Source organism: Marmota monax, unplaced genomic scaffold (genome assembly GCF_021218885.2).
Source record: "Marmota monax isolate L192 unplaced genomic scaffold, Marmota_monax_Labrador192_F-V1.1 WCK01_AAM20220418_F8-fsc00103, whole genome shotgun sequence".
Taxonomy (NCBI): domain Eukaryota; kingdom Metazoa; phylum Chordata; class Mammalia; order Rodentia; family Sciuridae; genus Marmota; species Marmota monax.
This window is the reverse complement of record NW_026694286.1, coordinates 1,191,963-1,214,826: the sequence shown is the minus strand read 5'-3', so window position 1 is coordinate 1,214,826 and position 22,864 is coordinate 1,191,963. Positions and strand designations below refer to the sequence as shown.

The 22,864-nt window shown below is 35.8% G+C and overlaps 1 protein-coding gene across 4 annotated transcripts in view; it reads left to right on the top strand.

Annotated features, from left to right (window-relative positions):
- The window catches only part of Lpin2 (lipin 2), a 77,070-nt gene that overhangs the window by 27,388 nt on the left and 26,818 nt on the right, over positions 1–22,864 (top strand). For 3 of the 4 annotated variants that reach the window (XM_046467438.2, XM_046467435.2, XM_046467436.2), the window contains exons 2-4: positions 12,238–12,438; positions 19,032–19,127; positions 21,864–22,165. In XM_046467438.2, the coding sequence (XP_046323394.1) occupies positions 12,247–12,438; positions 19,032–19,127; positions 21,864–22,165 (590 nt within the window). In that variant the 5' untranslated portion in view covers positions 12,238–12,246. Of the gene's footprint in view, positions 1–12,237; positions 12,488–19,031; positions 19,128–21,863; positions 22,166–22,864 lie in introns of those variants that run through there. The other variant, XM_046467437.2, reaches the window with a different exon arrangement.

Below are 22,864 nucleotides of genomic sequence, written 5' to 3'. Positions count from 1 at the left end.
TAGGGTTGTAACTCAGTGGTAGAACACTTGCCTGGCACATGTGAGGCCCTGAGTTCAATCCTCAGTACCAGATATAAACAAATAAAATAAAGACATTCTGCCCATCTACAACTACAAAAAGGGTTTTTAAAAGATGAATAAATAAATAAAGGTATTGTGTCCATATACAAAACTTAAAAAATATATTTTTAAAAAATGTTTTCCACTGGTGAAGTTTCTCTTGATCATTTTATCATGGTGTGATATCTTCCAGGTTTCTTCACTGTAAAGTTACTATTTTTCCTTTTGTAATGAATGTGTGTCTTGGGGAAAATAGTTTGAGAATGTTTAGACATCCTTTTTTTCCTTAAATTTTTGTCTTCTATTTTTAATAGAAAATTAAAAATAGACCCATGAATGGATCTTGTTTGTCACAGTTATTACTGTAGTATTCTGATGGTGGTTTTCTGATACCCTCATTCATTCTTCATTTATTTATTTACTTACTTATTTAATTTTTTGTTGTTGTAGATGGACATAATACCAACACAATACCTTTATTTACTTATTTTTATGTGGTGCTGAGGATCAAATCCAGTGCCTCACATGTGCTAGGCAAGCACTCTACCCTGAGCTATAATTCCAGCCCTTCTTTCTTCATTTATTAATTGGAATTCAGCTTCTAGAGAAAAACTGTCCCTTATCATCCTTTATTAATTTTCACCTATAACAATGTGGGCTTATAAATATTTATTATATTCCCTAGGTTATAATTTTATTTTGTGGCTCAGATTGTTCTAGCTTTTTGGAGGTTCTTTCGGATTGATTTCTACGTTCCATTAATATGCCCCCATTTTGATTTTGAGTGTTTGCTTGCTTCCTGGCACTATAAGATACTTCAGCATCATCTTATGATTTTCTGTAATCTGTCCTGAAATCAACTACTTTTCCAAGGAGCCTTGGTTCCTTCTACTGAATAAATTTTACTTAGAAACCAAGATCTGGGAGTATTATTTATTCTAAATCCTCTTCTCACAGCAAGCTAGAATATCTAAGTATATATTCTGCCCCAGGCATAAGCCCACCGATATTTGTTCATCTGTCCATCAGTGTATATTCAAACTATGAGTTTGTACTGGGACCTCCAATTCTATTCAACACCACAGGGTTCATTTTAGCCTTCCCCTCTAGAAAATTTTATTTTTAGAAGCTTTCTGGGAATTTATGACTAATCAGACTTGGGGAACAGTGGTTTCTGGATATATATCTGCTGGGTACAGTACAGATCCAAAGACTTTTGTGGCTTAGGTAAGTACTCTTCACTAATGAATAGTCTCTTCCTTTGTAAATCATCGTTTTTCATAATTGAGTTAGTTGTCATTTCTTCATATACTAAAAGGAAGTTTTACATCACTTTTAGCCCTTATAAATAAGGGAACTCACAGCCTCCTGGAAATATCCATTTTTGTAGTGGAGTGGAAAGTGGTTTACTTTCATGGCCAGTATTTTTGTAAAAGCTTGTGGAAAAAATTGAGCACACTTGAGGAAACATCAAGTGGACTAAGTATGAGTACCCAGGGAAGCTGTTAAACATTTTCTTAACATACAAACAGCACACCTACACACATGACCAAAAGTCTTGGGATTTTTCTAAAACCTGATTTATTTTAATCCTTGAATTGTCATTATTGTCTTCTTTTTTTTTTTTAATAAAGGATTCTATATTCTTTTTTCTAAGTGTAGCTTCTTTCTAAAGCAGTAACTTTCCTGTCAGACTTCTTGATAGTGAACTCTTCAGCTTTGGGTTACTGAGAAGTACTAGATTGTGAACTTGAAGCCTGTGGGTTAGTTGAAGTAAATATGGTTCCCTTTCAACCCTAATGGTAGTCCATCTCACTTGTTCCTATTTGAAATTAACCAGGAAGCCATATGATGCAGTGAGGGGCCTTCAACCCAGGAAATTAACACAAGTAGGACAAACTTATAATGTCAAATAACTTACTTGTGATAGTATCTAAAATTCTTTTGGGGAGAAGTTAGAGGCTGAGAGGATGGTAGAAAGATAAGTGACATTTAGCATATCTTTCTTTCCCTAGACCTGCAACCTACAGGAATTACAGTTACTTTGCTCACAGGGTTATAATTTTGACTGCCAAAGTCATGTTGCCAATTCTTGATTTCTAGGTCAATGTGTAAATAGAAAGAACTTTCAAAAGAGATGGAATATTGCAAAGGAAATGGTCTACCGGCATCTGCCTTCCTCTGGAAAGTAGGGTTTCCAAAGCAACCCACTAAAATTATATGCCTTTCAAGATTTTTGAGTTTATCTTTAAAAAATACTATGGATATCAATGATTACCCCACCAAAACAGGTTAGTTACACAACTGTCTTAGCAGGTTTAAGATGAGAACCTGTCCTTTAAGACATATTTATGATTATAACATTGCATCTTTAAGTCTGCTCAGAAAGCTTCACATTATCGCGTATGATAGCCTATGGGGAAATCTGTCATCACCTTCTAAAAGACTTTGTGAAATTCCTACCTACAAAAAGCCGTGAAAGTCCTTAAACATAGTATTAATGTCCCTAGATACAGTAAAAGGTGCGATGGGTGTTTTGAGATGGGTTTCCCTGGGCATTTGTTTCGACCTTTGTGTAGTTGTTTGATTCCTTATAAGTTGCTTGTATTCCCTGGGCCCTGGTTTTTGTTTGTTGTTTTTGTTTTTACCAGTACAACATATATAAATAATATTTACTTTACCTAAGGGTGAGAAGAGCCATATTATAATGACATATGGAAAGGGTAAATATTAGTGCCTTCATTTTTTTACCTAATTGCCATGGCTAATATTAGGAAGACACCTGAATTGTAGCTCAGTTCATATGTGATCTGTCAAGGATATGCAATGTTTAAAAAAATACGACTGTGAGTAAAAGATGTTTGAATATTCACCAGGATAGGTGAATCTACATTTTAAGAAAATCTTACATATGAAAATGCAAACTTATAAAATAATTAACTTATCACTTTGAAAATAATTTAAGGTGGGGTTTCTTTGAATAGCAAACTCTTATGAGTGCACTGGAGATATCTTAAAAACAATAGCTAGACTGGGCACATACCTGTAATCCCAGCTACTCAGGAGACTGAGGCAGAAGGATCACAGGTTTGAGGCTAGATTGAGTAATTTGGCAAGACTGTCTCAAATTTAAAAAAAAAAAAAAAAAAAAATTAAAAGGACTGAGGATGTAGCTCGGTGGTAGAGCACTCCTGAGTTCCATTCCCATTAAAACACACACACACACACACACAGCTAGAAAATCAAGTTTTACTTGATTAACAGAATTACTCCTAAGTGTATACCCAAATAAAATTGTTCACACATTTGTCTCTGTAAGTGTTTTGCTCTGCCTTTATTTGTGATTGCCAAGAACTGGGAACAATCCATGTCTTCCAACTGGTGAATAAACTTTGTAAGTCCATCTGATGGGGTACTACTTAAAAACAAGGAACTACTGATACATATAACAATATTAGCTAATCTCAAATGTGTTGTGTTAAATGAAAGAAGCCAAATTTGAAAGGTACATACTGTATGGTTCCATTTGTATCATTCTGGAGAAGGCAAAACTAGGGACAGGATAAACTAAAGAGGGGTTTTGGTGACTTGAGGGGATCTCACTTATGGCAATGGCTAAAGCTCACAGAACTATACAAAAGGGTTATAAGGTATATTTTTAAATCTATTTTGAATAGTTAAAGGTACAGCTATTTTAAATCTTCAAATTGCATTTCATAGAGTCAGCATAAACATTTTGCTAGAAGTTTTATATGCTGATAGGTATAACCATTCCATAGGTCAACTTAAGTAATAGTTTAATGTCTTCCATGATTAATTATAAACTCATTATGTTTCCTAATGATTTTTACTTCTTAAATTTCTCCATAGTCATCAGCCAGGTTAAATGATCCCTATAACATTTGTCACTTCATATACCAGAGGTCAAAACTGGGCATATTTTTGCTGGGACAGAAGAGATGAGAACTAAACTATCAGAAAGCTTTATTATATCCTGCAGTTAAGAAAATGAGGGGAGAAGCAATGAAAAGAAATGTGGGAAGGGAAACCCTTTAGTTTATAGAGCTATGATAGTTGGAAACAAGTTTCATCATAACAGTTAAGTGAAGTTGAGGAAAGAAGTTGAGGCCCACCTCTCTCCTATCATGCTTCTTGCTACATTAGGATATACTCAGACAACATTACTTTTGTCATTATTTTGGAAGCTAAAATATGTGTATACATAGATTTTCTTGCTCTGTACCAAATTCTGTTACTGAAGAAAATGAATAATATTCTGGCACATTGCTGAGTGTTAGGAAAATTAAACTGTTGTGACTAGCTGTTTTCCTTGAAGGCTGTGCTGTGTAGAATTATAATGTTGGATGTTTTCATGTAAGTAAAGTGACTATTAGAAAATTGATAACCTGGCTTGTTTTCTTTCACTCTGCAATCATCTTTGATCTACTGTCACCTTGTCTCTGCCTTAGCCATCTCCCCCCACATTTACTTCCTTTGATAGACCAGCACTCTCTCTTCCGCCCCTAGCCACAGCTGGGCTGCTCAGGTTCTTCAGAATGATCTGCATGCATGCATGTCTTTTGTTCTCACAGGGATATTTTTAGACTTACCCATCCTGAAGTAGGTAGGTGTCTTATCACCCAAATAAACTAGTTTTATGTAAGCTTTTCTTAGTAAGGTCTTTACTGGCATTTAGAGAGAAGCATTGGTTTTTGAATGATCAGTATTTATGGGACTTAGGGTTGACCTCTACCATTGATTTTTTTTTTTTTTTTTAATGTGTGGTGTTACATTTGTGTGTGTGTGTCTGTCTGTCTGTCTGCATTTACCTCTTGAATTTCACTGTTTGATTCAGTAATACAAAACAAAACACTCTGATTCTCTTCACTAGATCTAACATGCATGCATGCATTCATTCAATCATTCATTCATAGATCCAAAAATATTCAGAGCTGGAGGTATTCAGGCTCAGTGGTAGAGTGCTTGCCTAGCATGTGCAAGGTCCTGGGTTTGAACCCAGCATGGTAAAAAAACAAAAACAATTCTGCAATGGGTAGCCACTATGCCAGGTTTAGGGGAGATAGTGAAGCACGCAGCGCTTCCCCCTTCTTTGTTAGAAGAGTTTAGATATAGGCTAAACAAATTAGTGCAGTGTGGTGAGTGCTGTGGTAGGGAGAGAACAGGTTGCTGTGGATGCCACAGTGACAGGCCTCTTTTTGTCACCTTTTTTCTTTATTGTCAGATGTTGAATCTATGCATCCTAATCCCAACTGTTTTCCTGATTTTATTTTCTATTGTTCTCTTAGTATGCATAGTTTGTTGTGGATTTTTCCATTTGATCCATTTCCTCTTTATCCAGGAAATCTGAAAGATTTGCTTTTATTGTAAAATATTAGAATGAGAAGAAAATTGATGTTGGATTTTAAAGGATTGTCTTGAAAATTATTGTCATTTGACAGGGGGGTGGAGAAAGGGGAGTTGATGGTTTGTAAAGTGAAATCAGTGATGCCATTGTTCTTCTTTAGTTGATGCCATAGTTCTTTCTTCACCTGGCAAAAAGCTGAAGCAAATAGTTGAGTAAAGCTTGGGGACCCCAACCGGTAAAGAACATACATTGCTGTAGTGGCAAAAGTAGCTTGCCTTACTTGAACGTTACTCAGCCCAACATAATTAGTGAATATGGTGAAATCATCATCATTTGTAACAGATCCAAAATCTGAATTTATCAACTTGTCAGTCTTGAAAACTAAGTTTAAGGTTAGCTTCATGTCTTCTCATTAAGTGGGGAAAAAAGTTAACTTAATCTGCTTACTTTTTTTTTTTTTTTTTTTTTAAGTAGAAGGCATTTCCAGTTCCAATGAGTTACATCTGGGGTATTTTCTTGCTCATTTTGCCAAGGTGATCCGCCCTCCCATTCCTACTGGGAATTGAACCCAGGGCCTCACATATTGTAGAAGTGAAGGTAGGCCCTGTTCAACTAGCCACCTCATTCTGCCTGGCAGAAGGCCTGCTATATACTGGAGGAATCATCTGGGGCTCTTGCTCTGCTGAAGGTCTGGAGGCATTGAAGTTTAGATGTGTTGCTGTCAGCTTTTCTTATAGAGTCTTAGCCTCCAGGAGATCCCATAGCTTTAATGGACCATCTGTTTTGTTGTGTTCCTGGGAAGTGGGCTTGGTTGTTCCATGTGTCCTCCTCTTTCCTGTTTTTTACATTATAAAATGAGACTTAAAAGATAGCTAATAAAATAATAAGTTAAACAAATAAGCATTCTACTATGGTGGGGATTTGGGGAATGATAAAAAGTAACAATTTTATTTGCATGTAATGGCTGAGAGCAGCTTCTCCCTGGAAGGTCATTTCTTTGTCAAGGCTTAGCATCTGTTTTCTGTGGCACTACTGGCTACTTCTCATAACAATACTATATTTATCTGCATTGTAACCTCCTTTCCTTCTTTGTGATTGCTGTCACATCTGGGCACACTGTAAACCTATTATAAAACATCTTGACTCAGGATTATGTGGGCAAGACACTGAGGCACTTTTGCCCCTTGCCCTTCATGGCTAGGGAGAAACTTGCAGCAGATACTGATACCCACTTTCAAGATAGTAAAGTCTTAGCCACCTCTATGTTACCTCATGCTGCCTGGGCAGGAGGAGACCCGCTGTTCTGGAGGAGTCTTTTGGGGGTCTTGTTCTGCTAAGGATCCAGAAGCAGTGAAGTTTAGATGTGCAGCCATTAGCATCTTTAGTACTATCTTAGCTTTCAGGACTTTAATGGACTGTTTTCATAGAGAAAAACCATAGGAATTTAGTACAAGTTGAATCCAGCCTGCCAATCTATTGCTCTTAGGAATATCAGATTACCTTCAAAGTCCAATGATTTAAGCCTTGGAATTGGGGGCGGGTTGGTTAGTGGAGAAATTTGAGACCCTAAGTTGCAGTGGAACTGGATCTTAGTGAACAATAACAAAAAGTAAATACATCTTGTCTCAGTCTCAAATATAAAATGAGTAACTCTGACCTTGTGTGACCTGCATTCTCTTTGAAAATCAAATGAGGTAAATTTGATAAAGTTCTTGAAAAATACTAAGTGCTCATTAAATGCAGAATGTAATCTTTGACAGTTTGGGGTTAGGTTCATGAGTATTTGGCTCAGGCTAGAATGTTTAACTAAGTAACAGTGTCCTGGTATCTATTTCCTGAAGCATCTAGGAGTCTCTGTTCCCTCTTAGCACTTTTTCTTTCTCACATTTGTCAGCAGAAAGTTAAGATGGAATGGCAGGTTCTTTGATTAGAGTTGTTTTAATTTGGGACTGGGATTGAAGCTCACTGGTAAAATGCTTGCCTAGCATGTGTGAGGCACTGGGTTCAATCCTCAGCACCACATAAAAATAAAATAAAGGTATTGTGTTTATCTACAACTTGAAAAAAAAAAAGTTGTTTTAATCTCTGTCTACAAGACTGACCATAAACGATGCTCCCAGGAAGTCAGCTTCATAGATTGAATTGTGGTCCAGCAGGAGAGTTGTTGTAGTAGATGCTACCTCTTTAGTGGTATGAGGAGACTGGTGGGTGGTTATGACATCTTTGGATTTCTTGTAATAATTTCTTATTTGTATGGCCAAGTAACATTAAGTAATATATTCAAATTGCTGAAAGTAGCCCATGTGTTGTAAGAAATCTGGGTATTCTGACAAAGTTTTTATAGTTTTGAGTTTTTCTGTCACTTAGAGATGCACTTAGGGTTATAGATCCTAGACTCAGACCTAAATTTGAAAATTGACTTTGCCACTTAATAGTATGGTGGCACTTGGTGAAATAGTCTGTTAATTGGTAGTATCCCAAAATTAAAAACCACTATAACATACAGTATGTTAAGAAGATATTTGAGATATTTGTCTTGGTCAACTAGAGCTACTAGAACAAAATAACAGATGGTGTGTGACTTAAGCAAATGTTTATTAAACAACAAACATTTATTTCAAAAAGTTTTGGAGTCTCAGAGGTCTTAAAACCAAGATACTAGGGCGTTGAAATTCTTCTTCCTGGCTTGCAGACTTCTTGCTGTATCCTTACCTGGCTAGGAAAAAAACATCCTCTTTTTCTCTCCTAATAAGGACACTAATCCATGGGGGGATGGGTGTCTCCCCTCATGACCTCATCTAAACCTAATTACCTCCCAAAAGCCTCACCTCCAAATACCATCACCTTGAATTTAGGTTGGGGGGTGCAGGGACAACAGACATCCAATCCATAACAATACTTAATCTTTCTAAGCCTCAGTTTAATTATCTAAGCTAGCTCTGAGATGGCAATACAAGTATAAACCTAAGAAGTTGGGACATAGTAAGCTCTCAAAAAGAAAGTTGTTGCTACTTTAATTATTGTTAACATCACCATATTCCAGAGATGTGCTTTCAGGCATTTTTGATATTTGATAAAAGAGAGGACTGAATGAACTCTTCCAGTTTCAAGAATCGATAAATGCATTTTTGTATTTGCATTTATGCTTCTGAGCCTCAAGACTGAGATGCTGCTCCGTAAACCTCCTTTATTTCCATGTTTCACTATACTACCATCTCATGTCAGCCTGTCTTTCTGATTATATATTCTGCCTTTGCTTTTTCTCTCATTTTCTTGGTGACTTTTTTTTTTTTTTTAATTTTCCTGCCTGCCTTTTCCTTAGTCTTTGATGCCATATATATCCTCCCACTTTTTTCTTCATCATTTATTGTAAAATAGCTTATAGTGTATGTTGTTTTGCTGTATTTTAAACTCTTTATTTAAAAAACTAGTGTCTGAGGTAGAGCATTTCCCCGTATACGACTGGGGGTACGTTGTGTATGTTATGTTCCTGTTTTAGAGTTTGGCTTTCCCAGACATTGACCAGGACAGACCAGTGTTAGACTTGACTTTGTTCTTCTTGGCCTTGTTGTGGCTGGTACTGGGTTGGTATGTGGAACTAAAGTTTTCTGGTACTATATTCTGCTTAAAGAGGAAACTGTTTCACAGATCCCCTCATGTATGTGACCATCAGCTGCTTTCCCCCTAGACAGTAACCATGAGGAAGCCTCTTCCTTTAGTTCCTTTAGGGTAACCCTTCTGTCAGGTTGCTGCTCATCATTCCCTGGATATCGTACATGTTAAGGTACCTGGCCTTCATAATATAAAAGCATTTGTTTTATGTCTGCCAAGAGAAAACTAGTTATTTGACAAGCCTCTGTTTTTTCTACATTTAGCAACTAGCATTTACACAATAGATTTTCATGTATAACAGCACATCCCTTAACTATGGTTTAAAATCATCTTGAATAGATGTACTTCCACTTAATTATGGATTTTATGCTCTGATTGATGTTATATGTGTACCATGGAATACTGCACAATACATTCATGTTTATAAGACTTTATGCTGAATGTAGATGCTTAAAGATTATTGTTTTTCAGTTTCTTTTAAGACCTATATTATGGGTTTTTAAACATTTTGTAACAAAAATCATTTTAATATTGCCAGCAGTCAAGTGGTAATATAAAAATTGATTTCTTGGATACTGTTTAATTAATGTGTTGTGATAGACAAAAAGCATATTACAAACATAAAGAATATGAAAATTCTGACAGATCTAGGTTGATGAGAAATACTACTGGTAAAAGAAGATGAAAAGATGGATTATCTTAGATTGAATTTTATTTCACTTGTTTCTAGAGACATTGTTAGCCCAAATTGCACACTGACTACAGAAGTAAGAAACAAATATATAAAAATGTGTATTCCCTTTACCTATATGTTAGTTGCAGTGTTCTCTTATGAAACAATATTCAACAAGATAGTCACATGGTACACCAGCATATGAAAAGATGTTCAATATCGTTAACATTCTATTAGAGAAATGCAGATTAAAACCATTATCACTACATACCTGTCATAATGGCTAAAATAAAAAATAATTACAGTGCCACACTGTGGTGAGGATAACAAATAACTGAATCTCTCATACATTGCTGGTGGAATGTAAAATGGTGTAGCAACTCCAGAAAACAATTTGGCAGTGTCCTACAAAACTAAGTATGCACCCTTCCGTACATCCTAGCAGTTGTACTCCTGGACATGTGTTCTGTTGAAATAAAACTTATTTTCACACCAAAACCTGTTCATAAGTGCTTATAATCCTGCTATTTGTAATAGCCCAAAACTGGAAACAGCTCAGCCAACTGTCACCTCAACAGATGAATGATTAATATACTATGTTATATGTGTACCATGGAATACTGCACAAAAAATAAAAAAGAATGAATTGCTTATACATAGCCACTTGGGTGAGTCTCCAGAGAAATATGCCAGCAGGGAGGGAAGGGCTATCCCAAAAGACTACCCTATGATTCCATTTATTTAACTCTTTAAATAACAAAAATTTAAAAAATGAAGAACAGATTAGTGGTTACCAGAGCCTAAAGAAGGAGAAAAAGAGTAAGAGGGAAGTAGTTGTGGCTATAAAAGGACACTTGGTACCACTTAAAAAAAAAAATTTAATTCCAGTTGAGATGTTATAAGAATCTTCTCATGAAACACTACTTCCTCCCCACGTGTGTTTTCTTATTTTTTTAGTCTCATTTGTTGGTGGATCATTTGATTGTTCCTTTATTTGGTCAAGAAATAATTATTATTTAATGTGTGCCTAATCTAGTCTTGACATCAAGGTGAAATCAATTGTTCTAAAATCAAAATCATCACCACCTTATTTTATAAATAGTAGTACATTTTGCCACATTGTTCAAAGTCACTTCTTAAATAGGTGCATTAGAGGGAGCCTTGGTAACATAAATTTTTCTAGGGTAAAATTATCGTGGCTAGGCTTTGTGGACCTTGAGTACACTTTCAGCTGTGTGTAAAAGTGGGGGAAAAAACTGTTTATTGGAATTAGGACACTGCTATGGGCTCTGGTTCATCTGTAAAGAATGGGGTGAGTTTCTGTGCAGGCAGATAAACTGGCAGGCCCTTGCATTTTCCTAAGGGAAGGGCATTCTTTCTCCCAGTTCCACTTTGGACTTAACCTGGCAACACAGAATGTGCTCTCTGGAACTTTGCAGAACATGGAACTTTGAGCTCAGGGCAGCTGCAAAGCTGGGTTTAGAAAGACAACTGTGCTTATGGTGAATAATTTGGAGACCAGTTTAACAGTCTTGTGGTTCAGTAAAAATTGGCTTCTGGATTAGCCAGAACAGTGGAAGGTCTCCCGTCTTGGTCTGCATCATATTGCTGCCCAGAGTGACTTTCCCTAGATCATGTTTTGACATAATGTCAGAGGTGATGGTGAATAAAATGTGAGGGTATGCACAGCAGCTGGAAATGAAATCTTACAGCCTTAGAACCAAAGGGTTTTTTGTTTGTTTTTGTTTTGGAATTTGTGTGTGTGAGTGCGTACACACACGCACAAGAATGAGGATGGGGGGAGAGGAGGTAAAGTCAGCTTTAGCTTATATTTTCCCTCTTTTGTCACTTTTTGGAGGACTCTGAAGACCTCTTCTGATCTGATTTAGGTAGAGAATTGAGGTTGAGGAACCAAATTAAAACTCTTTGCTTTGAACTTTGCTAAACACAAATATATGTTCCAGTGAGTCGTGTTGAGGCTTTGCAGGGATTTTCCCTAGAAGTAATGTTATAAACAGCTTAGACCTAGGCTAGCTCACCAAGGTTTGTTTATGTATCTGAACTATAATATTCTGTTAATAGTTCTGTACAGAAGCCAGCTCTCACAACTTTGTTTCTGTTGGAAGATGAATCAGTAGCCCCTGGTTCCATACTGTCTTGTCAGGAGGGCAGTGGTGGTGGTCAGTATTCTGAGTCTATGAAGGTCCTGAGCTTCCAGAAGAAATTGTAATGGCAGTCGGCACCACTTTTGGTGGTAGGAAAGGAAAGAAAACTTGTGAAGCCTCAGGTCCTGGCTGGGATGGCCTTCAGTCAAAACGAAAGGACTGTTTGGGAATTGTCCATGCATGTAAATGTGTGAAAACAATGGTAGCCAGAAACTGATGGGTTCTAAGTTAGCATGGTTAATGATGTAAAATCTGGCGTACCAATGAGCAGTAGAGTTTTGGTCGTTGCTATTATTTTTGTCTTTGTGATTAGATGCAGAGATTCATTGTTAACATCTCATCTAATTTTTTTTTTCTTATAGTCACAAACCATGAATTATGTGGGCCAGCTGGCTGGGCAGGTGCTTGTCACCGTGAAGGAGCTCTACAAGGGCATTAACCAAGCCACACTGTCAGGGTGCATCGATGTTGTCGTGGTGCAGCAGCAGGACGGCACCTATCAGTGTTCACCTTTTCACGTGCGGTTTGGGAAGCTGGGAGTCCTGAGATCCAAAGAGAAAGTGGTGAGTGCAGTGCACAAGCCTGTCTTCTAGGAGGGAAAAGAGAGCGTCAGTGAGTAAATTGTTGTTGTGAACTTTCTGCCCTCTGCTTCTTTCTTTTGAACTTGCATGTTGTTAAAGACACTCATATGAGAAGTCAATCTGTATAGGTATTGCTTTTGAAATTGTTTCTGAATTCATAAAGCCCTATTACAGGAAGTCTTCCCAAGGGAAAAAGAAGCTGAAAATTATAATGATAATCCTACATGTTGAAACTCAAAAGAGCAAAACAGAAAATAGTCATAAATGAGGGAATTAGGTGTCTATTTAGAAAAAATATATATTTTCTTCACTTTGTTTTTCAGCTGTAAATCAGTTTTTATTGAAATATAATATATTGGTATGAAAGTGTACCCATATAACCATTCTGGTTTTCACTTTCAGAACAATATTCAATAAACTACACAACCTTTACAAAGACTATGTGTTAGATGATTTTTTTTTGACAGTACTAGGGATTAAACTTGGGGTGCCTTACCACAACCCAGGGGTGCTCTACCACTAAACTACATCCCCCTAGCCCATTTTATTTTTTATTTTGAGACAGGTCTTGCTAAGTTACCAAGACTGGCCTTGAATTTGCTCAGGCTGGGCACGAACTTGTGATTTTTCTGCCTCAGTCTCTCAGGTCACTGGAATTACAGGTTGTACACCACCATTCCCAGCATGTTAGATGATTTTGCCCAACTGTAGGCTAACATAAGTGTTCTGAACATATTTAAGATAGACTAGACTAAGCTGTGACATTCACTAGGTTTCAACTGAATAGCATTTCCAACTTACGATGAGTTTAGCAGGATATAACCCTATCATTAGTCAAGGAACCTCTGTACAGAGTCCCCCCTTAACTATGGATGATATGTTACAAGACTCCCAGTGATGCTGGAAACCATGGATAGTACCAAACTGAATATACTATGTACTTTCCTGTACACACACATACAAATGATGTAATATCTTTTCCATCTTATCACACTACAGCTTTAACTTTTGCAGTTTGATATCAGTGGCAAAACTATCATGAATTTTTTCTTCACTTTAAAATATTTAGGATAATAACCTTCATATTAATTATGAATAAAAGGCTTATATAATCAAGAATAGGTTATATTTATTTAAAGGAAATTAATACCACATTTTAGTTTGTTTTGACAAATCTATAAAATCTTGTTTGTAGTCTAAATTTGCTTACTGATGTACCAGGACTTGTCCCCAAAATTGACTAAATGGTAAGCCACAGACCATAGACTGGTTGACTTTTATTTGTTTTAGAAAAAAGTTCTTCAGAAAGAGGATATTTGTGTTGGCTTTTCTTGTTTTTATATCCTCTTTCCTCAAGTTATGGAGCATTAGGAAGGTTTGCTAGTCTAATGTCAATCAAGTTTAAAAACTTGAGTTAGTAGTACTTTGCAGGTACGTGATTCCTTTCTACTGTTGTCCCTCTACCTACTGAAGGTTCTATCCATATTTTAAAGCCCCATAGGACACCCTGACCATTTTCTGGCACAGGTCTTAAAAAAAAAAAAATATGTTAGAGGACCAACTTGAATAACTTGAAAATTTATTTTCAACTTTGTGCTGTCTCAATGGAGAATCACATTTCAGAATGGCAGGGTTTGTGTGATCTGGCTTATTCTTGGAGTTACCCTTTAAGAAGCAAAAGTAATTGCAGTTTACCTAGTGACTTGGAAACTTTCCATGGCCAAACAGTATTCTTCTGCCACAATTTAGCTTCTCTGCAATTTTTTTCTCTTGTCATATTGAAAGTACTTTCAGACTGGATCTGTTGTGGAGGAATCAGCAAAAGCTGTAAACTGTTTGAATGTACCCTGAAATATCCCATTGGTTGTGCAAGGATCTGTTAGATGCCTTTGAGGCTCCCCTACTGACCTGGGTTGTTGATCAGCAGATTGAATTGGTCTTTTTGCCCATTCAAAATGGAACCTTCAGGCAAATGTATGTAGGCACTTGTATATCTGTTAATGATGATCAAGCAGATAAAGGTGCCTTTTTCTACATGTTATATGCATTTAGGAATATAATTTTTGTACAAGACTACCTAATTCATTGTTAAATACCTTGTCAAACCTTTGTGGGTTTGGGTTTTTGTTGTTGTTGTTTGTTTTGTGGTACTGGGATTGAACTCAGGGGTGCTCTACCACTAAACTATATCCTGAGCACTTTGTATTTTTTTATTTTAAGTAAGGGTCTTGCTGACTTGCTAAGGCTGGCCTCAAATTTGCAAACCCTCTGCCCCAAGCAGTTAGAATTACAGGTGTGGGCCATTGCACCCAGCTCGACCTGTATTTTTTATTTATTTTTATTTTTTTGTAGTTGTAGATGGACAGAATGCATTCGTTTTATTTGTATATGGTGCTAAGGAGCGAACACAGTGCCTCTCACATGCTAGGCAAGCCCTGTGCTACTGAGCTATAGCCTGAGCCCTCAACCTATATTTTTAATAGGAGTGTAATCAGTGAGACATAAGGAAAGATAAAATTTCTTTTTTTCTACTTCTTCCCTTGGTATCCTGGGAACCCAGAGGATATGTTTGGGAAGAAATTTGGCCATTTGATTTAAAACACAATTTTCCTGTAACAATAAAACTGAAACTATATCTACCTTGAGATACACTGGCAATTTGCACTGTCCTATCAGTCTCTGTTAGTTCCCTAGGACTCTAAATTTTCAAATATTTTTGACATCTATGAAGTGGACTTGAAAATTTTTTAAAAATATTTTTTAGTTATAGTTGGACACAATACATTTATTTTATTATTTTTATGTGATGCTGAGGATCGAACCCAGTGTCTCACATGTACTAGGCAAGCACTCTACAGCTGAGCCACAACTCTAGCCCCTTGAAAATATTTTTAAAATGTTTGTCCTTTGTTGCCTAAAGAGCTCTTTCATATTCTCTTAAGTGTCCTCAATTTGCTATAATTTGATGCTAAATTTAAGTTTTGAAAAGACCAAAATCCATTCCAAGCCTAATCAGGAGAATAAAATAAGTAGTTTTATGTTGAGTAACGTCATATTTGAAACCTAAAGTTGTGGCCATGAAGTGTTAAGATAGTATGTAAACAATTTAAACTCTGAATTTATATCCTAAAAGAAGCATTATTCCATTTCTCTAGCTAGGTGGGATGAGTATGTAATCTCTGAAATGAAAATTTGGAGAAATATTAGTTTAACTATTTTTTATTAAAGATAAAGTACCTTTATTTCATTTATATTAATTTATAAGCATTATACAACAAATCAATTATTTTAATTATTTTCCATGTCAAGCTTTCAGTTGAACAGATTTTAATGTTTAAGTCATTCTGAAAAACCTGAAATTTGGGATTATGGAGCTATTTTTGTTTTCTCCTTATTTATAATATGCTAGGATGGGACTGTTTAGTTTCTTTTTTCTTTTTTTTTTTTTTACTTTTTCATTTCTAACAAAAATTTAAAAATTTTTAATTTAGTAAGCCTCTTCTTTGATTGTAGAAGCTGCTGCTAGGTTGCAGATGCTTCAGAAATCTTGGATGATGCTAGGTGTGAAACCAGCTTCAACTAGCCTGAAGTGTTTTTATAGCAAATATTCTCTGGAATGTTAAAAAGACTGACTGGAAAAATGAGTTAGGGCTAATGTTTGTCCTATGGAAAGTGATTTACGTAGCCATTTTTTTAAGAAAAAGTAAAAGGAAAATGTTTTCATGTAAAATAATTATTAACATTTCTTTAAATACACAGGATTTTGTTACTCATTCTGCCCATCTTTTTTTATACTATTTATCCTTTTTTTCAGCTTAATGGTTTGGTATTCAACATAAAATAAACTGCATGCATTTAAAGAATACAATTTTATAAGTTTTAATACATATTGCCTGCAGGAAGCCATCACCATAGTTGAAATAAGGAATGTTTTGTTTTCTATCCTCCAGTCTCCTCCAATCTGACAGTTCCTCAGCCCTTATTTTTTATGATATCAATTTATTTTAACTGTTTATTTTTTAATTAATTTTAGACTGAGGTAAGTTGCAGGTGTAGTTTTTAAAATTTCTTTCATTCAGCTTCTTCCCCAGATGTTAACATTTTATTTGGCCATCAAATATTGTTATCAAAACTGGAAATTAACATTCATCTAATGATACTGTTAACTAAAGACCTTATCTAAGTTTCACAAATTTTTCCACAGTTGTCAGCTTTCTGTTGCAGGATCATATTCCCAAATTGCTTTAATCTGCATGCTCTTATAGTTCCTTAGACTTTCCCCCCCACCTTGACATTTTAATGTAGAACAACTAGGCCTGATGGCATATGCCTGTAATCCCAGTGACTCGAAGGCTCAGGCAGAAGGGTAGCAAGTTTGAGGTCAGCCTTAGCAACATAGTGAGACTCTGCCTCAATTAAAAATAAAAAGGGCTAGGGATGTAGTTCAGTGGTAGAATACCTTTGAGTTCAATCACCAGTATTCCAAAAAAAAAAAAAGAAGATAAAAAACAGTTATTATATAGACTGACCCTAAGTTTGAATTCGTTGGTCTTTTTCTCTTGTGGGGCAAGAGCAACACAAGAATATGCTGTATCCTTCTCAGTGAATCACATGAGGAGTTCCGTCATGTTGCAGTGTCTCACTCAGTGGTGTTAATAACTTTCGTCCCTTGGCTAATGGTGTCTGCTGGGTTTCTGTACTGTAAATTTACTTGGGGGAGAAAGCTTAATAATAAATAAATAAACTATTTAATAATAACTCAATAAATTACTATTTATTCACTAATTGAAAATCTGTATTTCAGAGCTGTCCCTATTCTTCTATTTACTTATTCAATTATTTCTATCAGTATGAATGCATAGATATTAATTTTATAATATGGGATTTTCTGTTACCCATTATAATTATTTATTTGGTTGCTCAAATTGTCCCATTTCAGCTGTTAGTGTAGCTCCTTCAAGTTGAGTTCTTTCTGAGCTGCTTCTGTGATTTTTTGAGCCCTTCTTTTCTGGCACTATAACGTATTATAGGAAAATCTGTTTTCCTTGTCTCAGTTCTGAAGTTAATTATTTTATACCTCCAAAAGAATTCTGGCTACTTTTACTTGGAAAATAGTATTGAAAACAAAGATCTGATCACTAGATGTGTTCATTACTATTGAGGTATCATTATTTCTAGGTTGTTTCACCTGGCAGAACCAGAAAATATATGTATGTATATACACATACATACATGTCCCATCTACATCTATTTGTAAAAACTCAGGAATTTGCTTGGATTCCCCTGATTCCAGTACATCACCACAGGCTTCTTAGCCCCTCCGTATTTGTGACTTTTTTCTCATGATTCTGATTATCCACAGGTTTATCTAGTTATTTGTTCAGACCTATAAAATAGTTTTAAAATTGCTAATCTACATCTACAATAAGAAAAATTTACTACTGTAAAATATTTCTTTATGGATGTATGTATATTGTGTGTATATGTGTCTGTATTGTGAGTGTGAATGTGTGTGTATATACAAATACATATATAATTTGTCTTTAGACATTTTAATACATCTGAAGACATAGCTATTCTAGCCATATATGGTGGTACATATCTGTAATTCCAGCCACTCAAGATGCTGAGGCAGGAGGATTGCAAGTTCAAGACCAGCCTCAGCAGCTTAGCAAGGACCTGAGCAACTCCAAAATAGATAGATAGATAGATAGATAGATAAGATTAGATAAGATAGATAGCTGGGGGATATAGCTCAATGGTAAAGCACCCCTGGGTTCAATCCCATTGGCAGAAATAAAATAAAAACACAGTTGCTCATCTAGATCTCTCTTGTGACCACCAGAATCATGATTTCTACAGCCACCTGTTTCTTCTTTAACTCTTCTTAAGTTTAATTTGAATTTTGATTCTAGGATTATCAGTTTGGATGTTTTTTTGCTGCACTTTCATCACCAATTTCCTCTTTTAGTTATGTATTTTTATAGAATGTTGCATGGGTCTATCACTGGGGGATGAGGAGGCCATATAATTACCAGGCTCTACTCTTTGCCTGAACTGAATAATAGATGCCCAGTGACCGGTAACTGACAGATTTTGAAGAAGAGTGATGATTGTTCACTGATCCGGATGGTATCTACTATTAACATATTTGTCTGTGGACAAAAAAGCAGGCAGAGAAGTTGTGCACAGCTCACATACACAGGGGTTACTGAATCTTGGGTATGTCTGAACTCTTGGTGAGGTGAGGCTAACCTGTGCCATAGCTTGGAAAGTACACAAATATTTGTTGACAGTATTTTCCCCATTTTACAACATTTTAGAAATTAAACAAATTTTATATGTTGTAAAAATAGGTGGTGAAGTGCTTCTTTCAATGCCTGGTTATCCATCTCTTCCCCCAACCCAGATCTGTTTGTTTTTTAAGGGTAGGTTGTGAGGCAGGTGACAGTATTTTCTCTAGGGCTACAGTTTCAGAAACTCAATATGAAATCTGGCTTGAGAACCCAGAATTTAGACTTGGTTGAGCTTGAATGAGAGACTTTTTGAATGCTAAATCACATTTCTCTCCTTAGATCGATATAGAAATTAATGGCAATGCAGTGGATCTTCACATGAAATTGGGTGACAATGGAGAAGCTTTCTTTGTGGAGGAGACTGAAGAAGAATATGTAAGTTCTCCATAGTCATATCCACTTTACACATTGTGTTCAATCTCAAAGATAGTCAGTTTTCCTGGTTGGTTGTATAAATGATTGCTGCTAGTTAGTGAAGCTTTAGTTTTATGTTGAACTGAGCTGTCAAAAAGGAGCTGGAGGGATGAGAAAATTTACTCCACACCAGCTTTTTTTTTTTTAATATTTATTTTTTAGTTTTAGGTGGACACAGTATCTTTATTTTGTTTTTATGTGGTGCTGAGAATCGAACCCAGTGCCTCACGCATGCTAGGTGAGCACACTACCACTTGAGCCACATCTCCAGCCCCACATACCAGCTTTAAGGGTACAGAAAACATGCAAAAAGTCTTTGTATTTGGTTCTTGTGTAATGGGTAGTGTGTCTTTTTCTGACTTTAATGAACTTTCTTAATGTCTATTCTAGTTCATATCTTGACCTGAATTCATTTAGTTCTACCCAAGTAATCAGGCATCTCTCTTCAGGCTATGTGTGTTTGTATATACATGACCTTTAAACTTGGAAAATATAATTACCATTGTTGGTTAGGAACACTATATCTCTAACCTTGAGTAGTCCTGTGAATTAATTATGATATTAAGAGATTTTAATTGTTTGGCCTGTGTCCCTTTATAAATGATTACATGTTTGGCTTCCTTCAGCAAGAGAACATAATTTATCCAGCCCCATCCTATTCCTCCCCCTAGAAGTGTATAAACTAGTTTAGACAGAGATAACCTGGGTTTTTTAATAGATTTAGTGTGGATCTTTTTGAAAAACCTGTGGAAGGCATTATTTTATCTTTTTCCTTAAATAATAAAATCTCAAATAGCAAAAATGATAAGCTTCAAGTTATTAAGAACTGTTTTTTGTTTGTTTGTTTCAAAGGTGAACTACTAATTTGGGTTATAAAATCACAAATAAAAATATCACCAAAAAAAATAAACAATAGCAAAATAAGATTGTGTTTATTTTTAGTTTATAGAAAGGCCATTAACATAGGTACCAGTATGTAAAGCAGCATTGAAACAGCATGATTTATGAAGAAGAACTTTATCAGATCATTGGTTTTCCTAGTATCTTTCTTACTTGTTTTTATGTTACTTTGTTTGCATTTACTTAATCTAAGCAAAATTCTTCCTTTGGCAGAGAAAAAGAGCAGAATGAAGCATAATAAATGACAGTTGTCACAAGATTAAAACATTCTTGATGTCTTTATTAAAATAATGTATAACCCATATCACTGATTATTGTTGCATAGATAGAGTAAGTGAGAAGACTGGGTTGTGGATAGTCCATTACCTAGTCTTATGTGCTGTTCTTACAATTCCATTAATAGCTATGCTTATTGAGGTCAGCTTTTGGAGAACATCAACCTTCTAGCCGTTTTCCTATTTCATGTATGATCAAATTGACAGTTTTCTATAGTGTAGCATGTTTCCCTAAATAGAAAATTTAATGAACCCAAAAAAACCATTGGTATAACTACTATATGCCATATACTATGAATAAAACAGCCTCTGATCTCCAAGAGTTCATTATTTCGAGGGGAATAAATCTGACTGCTGTTTATTTAGTTTTGGTTTCAAACTTTTCCCATTTAACTGTATGTCATAATCATCTCTTTAAGTCAGGAGTTCTAGATCTAACTATTCTTTTAATAGCTGCACAAAAAAAAAAAAAAAAAAAAAAAAACTCCATGATGTAGATATACCACAAATTATTTGACCATTCTCTTATTGATAGGCATTCACGTTAAGTTCTTAGAAATCAGAAACCAGAGCTTCTCATCTGGCTGCCTTAAGGACATTCAGCAGAATATATCTCAGCAGAGTTTCTCTCTGTGTGTTGATGATGAACACAGATTTTGCCTAGGTAAATAGAACTCTTGACTTTAGGGTAAAATGTTTACCTATACCAAGTTCAAAAGTTAATAGAAAACAGTTTTTAGAAATGCATACATTTTCAGGACTACTTGTAAAAACCTTGAGTATTCTAAATTATCTGAGGTCAGGTAATGCCTTTTACTTATCTTTTGTTTTTACTGATGATAAAAAGGAATGAAGCAAATGGATGAGAAGTTTATTTACTGGGCACCAGACTGATCATTTTATTCAGTATTAAATTAGAAATTTAATTATTAATATTGAGCTGCCTTTTCTTTTGAATTCTTAAAATATATTTACTTATGTTTAAAATTCACTAATTTCACTTGTTACAGGGTATTATGTATCATCTGTATTATCACTTTCCTCCATCCTTGGATAGTTAGTTAATTTGGTATTAACCACTATAAATTTACCTAGTTCATCACTTACCCGTTCTGCTGTTCTTTGTTTGATGTGGCTTCGGCTTTATCATGTTCTTAATGTTCTTTATAAATTCTCAATAATCTTTTTAATGCCTCCTAAGAATACTGCTGCTGTTTTGAACTTCTCTTTGCAGAGAATTTAATTAGTTCTTTAATTACAGCTTATACGTGTTTTGTGCTGACCTGACATTTCAGTTCCTCCAAATGTACTGAGCTACATGGACCAAAATGAGCTAACCCTCAACTGTGTCTAGAAAGACAAGACCTGCTCAGAGCAGACAGAGTCTCAGTTCAGTATGACTTTCTGACCTTTAGGGATTACATATTCTTTTCACCATTGTGAAACTGTATGTACTCAAAGAAGTAACAATTGCTTTGATCCAGTGCTGTCATGAATAATCTCTTTCTCCATGTTCTTTAAGGAAAAGCTTCCAGCTTACCTTGCCACCTCACCAATTCCCACTGAAGATCAGTTCTTTAAAGATATTGACACCCCTTTGGTGAAATCAAGTGGAGAAGAAAGACTCTCCCAGAATTCAGATATCTCACACATCTTAGAAACAGAGACCGTTTTCACTCCAACTTCTGTGAAAAAGAAAAAACGAAGGAGAAAGAAATGCAAACAGGACAATAAAAAGGAAGAGCAGCCTGCTTCTCCTGCTGCAGAAGACACTTGTGAAGTGGGTGTGAGCTCTGATGATGAGAAAGGAGCCCAGGCAGTGAGGTAGGCTTTCAACTTGGACAGGGGTTTGTGCAGGTGCTTGGCTAGCCCCTTGTGCCATAGAACGGGCTCAAGGAAAGCCAGAAGCTGCTACTGCTTTTATGGATGTGCAGTGTGAGTTTAGACTGTTTTTCCACAGTGGTTTATTGTGGAATCAAATGGAAGAGACTTTTTTTTTTTTTTTTTTGATACTGTGCAGAATTTGCCATAAGACTTCCTGCTGTGATACTAAAATTTCATTCGTGGCAGACTAGTGGTGTATCTCTCTTCATCCAGTAAGTTACCAAAAGCCATTAAATCATAAGTCAAAAGAAGATCTGAATTAGTTACTTGTCCTGCATGAGCAGATACAGGTAGGGACACCATCATTCCACTTGTGGAATTTTGCTACCAAGGGTCTTACGTTCAGTATCTCACCTGTACCTGAGCAGTTCACAGTTTTATTTTATTCAAATTCACCATCAAAATGTCCTGTAAGGGCGCTGGAGTGCTCGCCTAGCGTGGGCGGGACCCAGGTTCAATCCTAAGCACCACATAAAAATAAAGGCATTGTATTGTGTCCATCTACACCTAAATATATATATATATATGTTTTTAAAAAAATGTCTTGTAAGTTGAAGACAACAGAGTTTTCATTTTTTTTTTTTTTTAAAGTGAGAGCTCTTATCATTTTTTTATCAGCTTAGTAGAATAGCTCAAAAC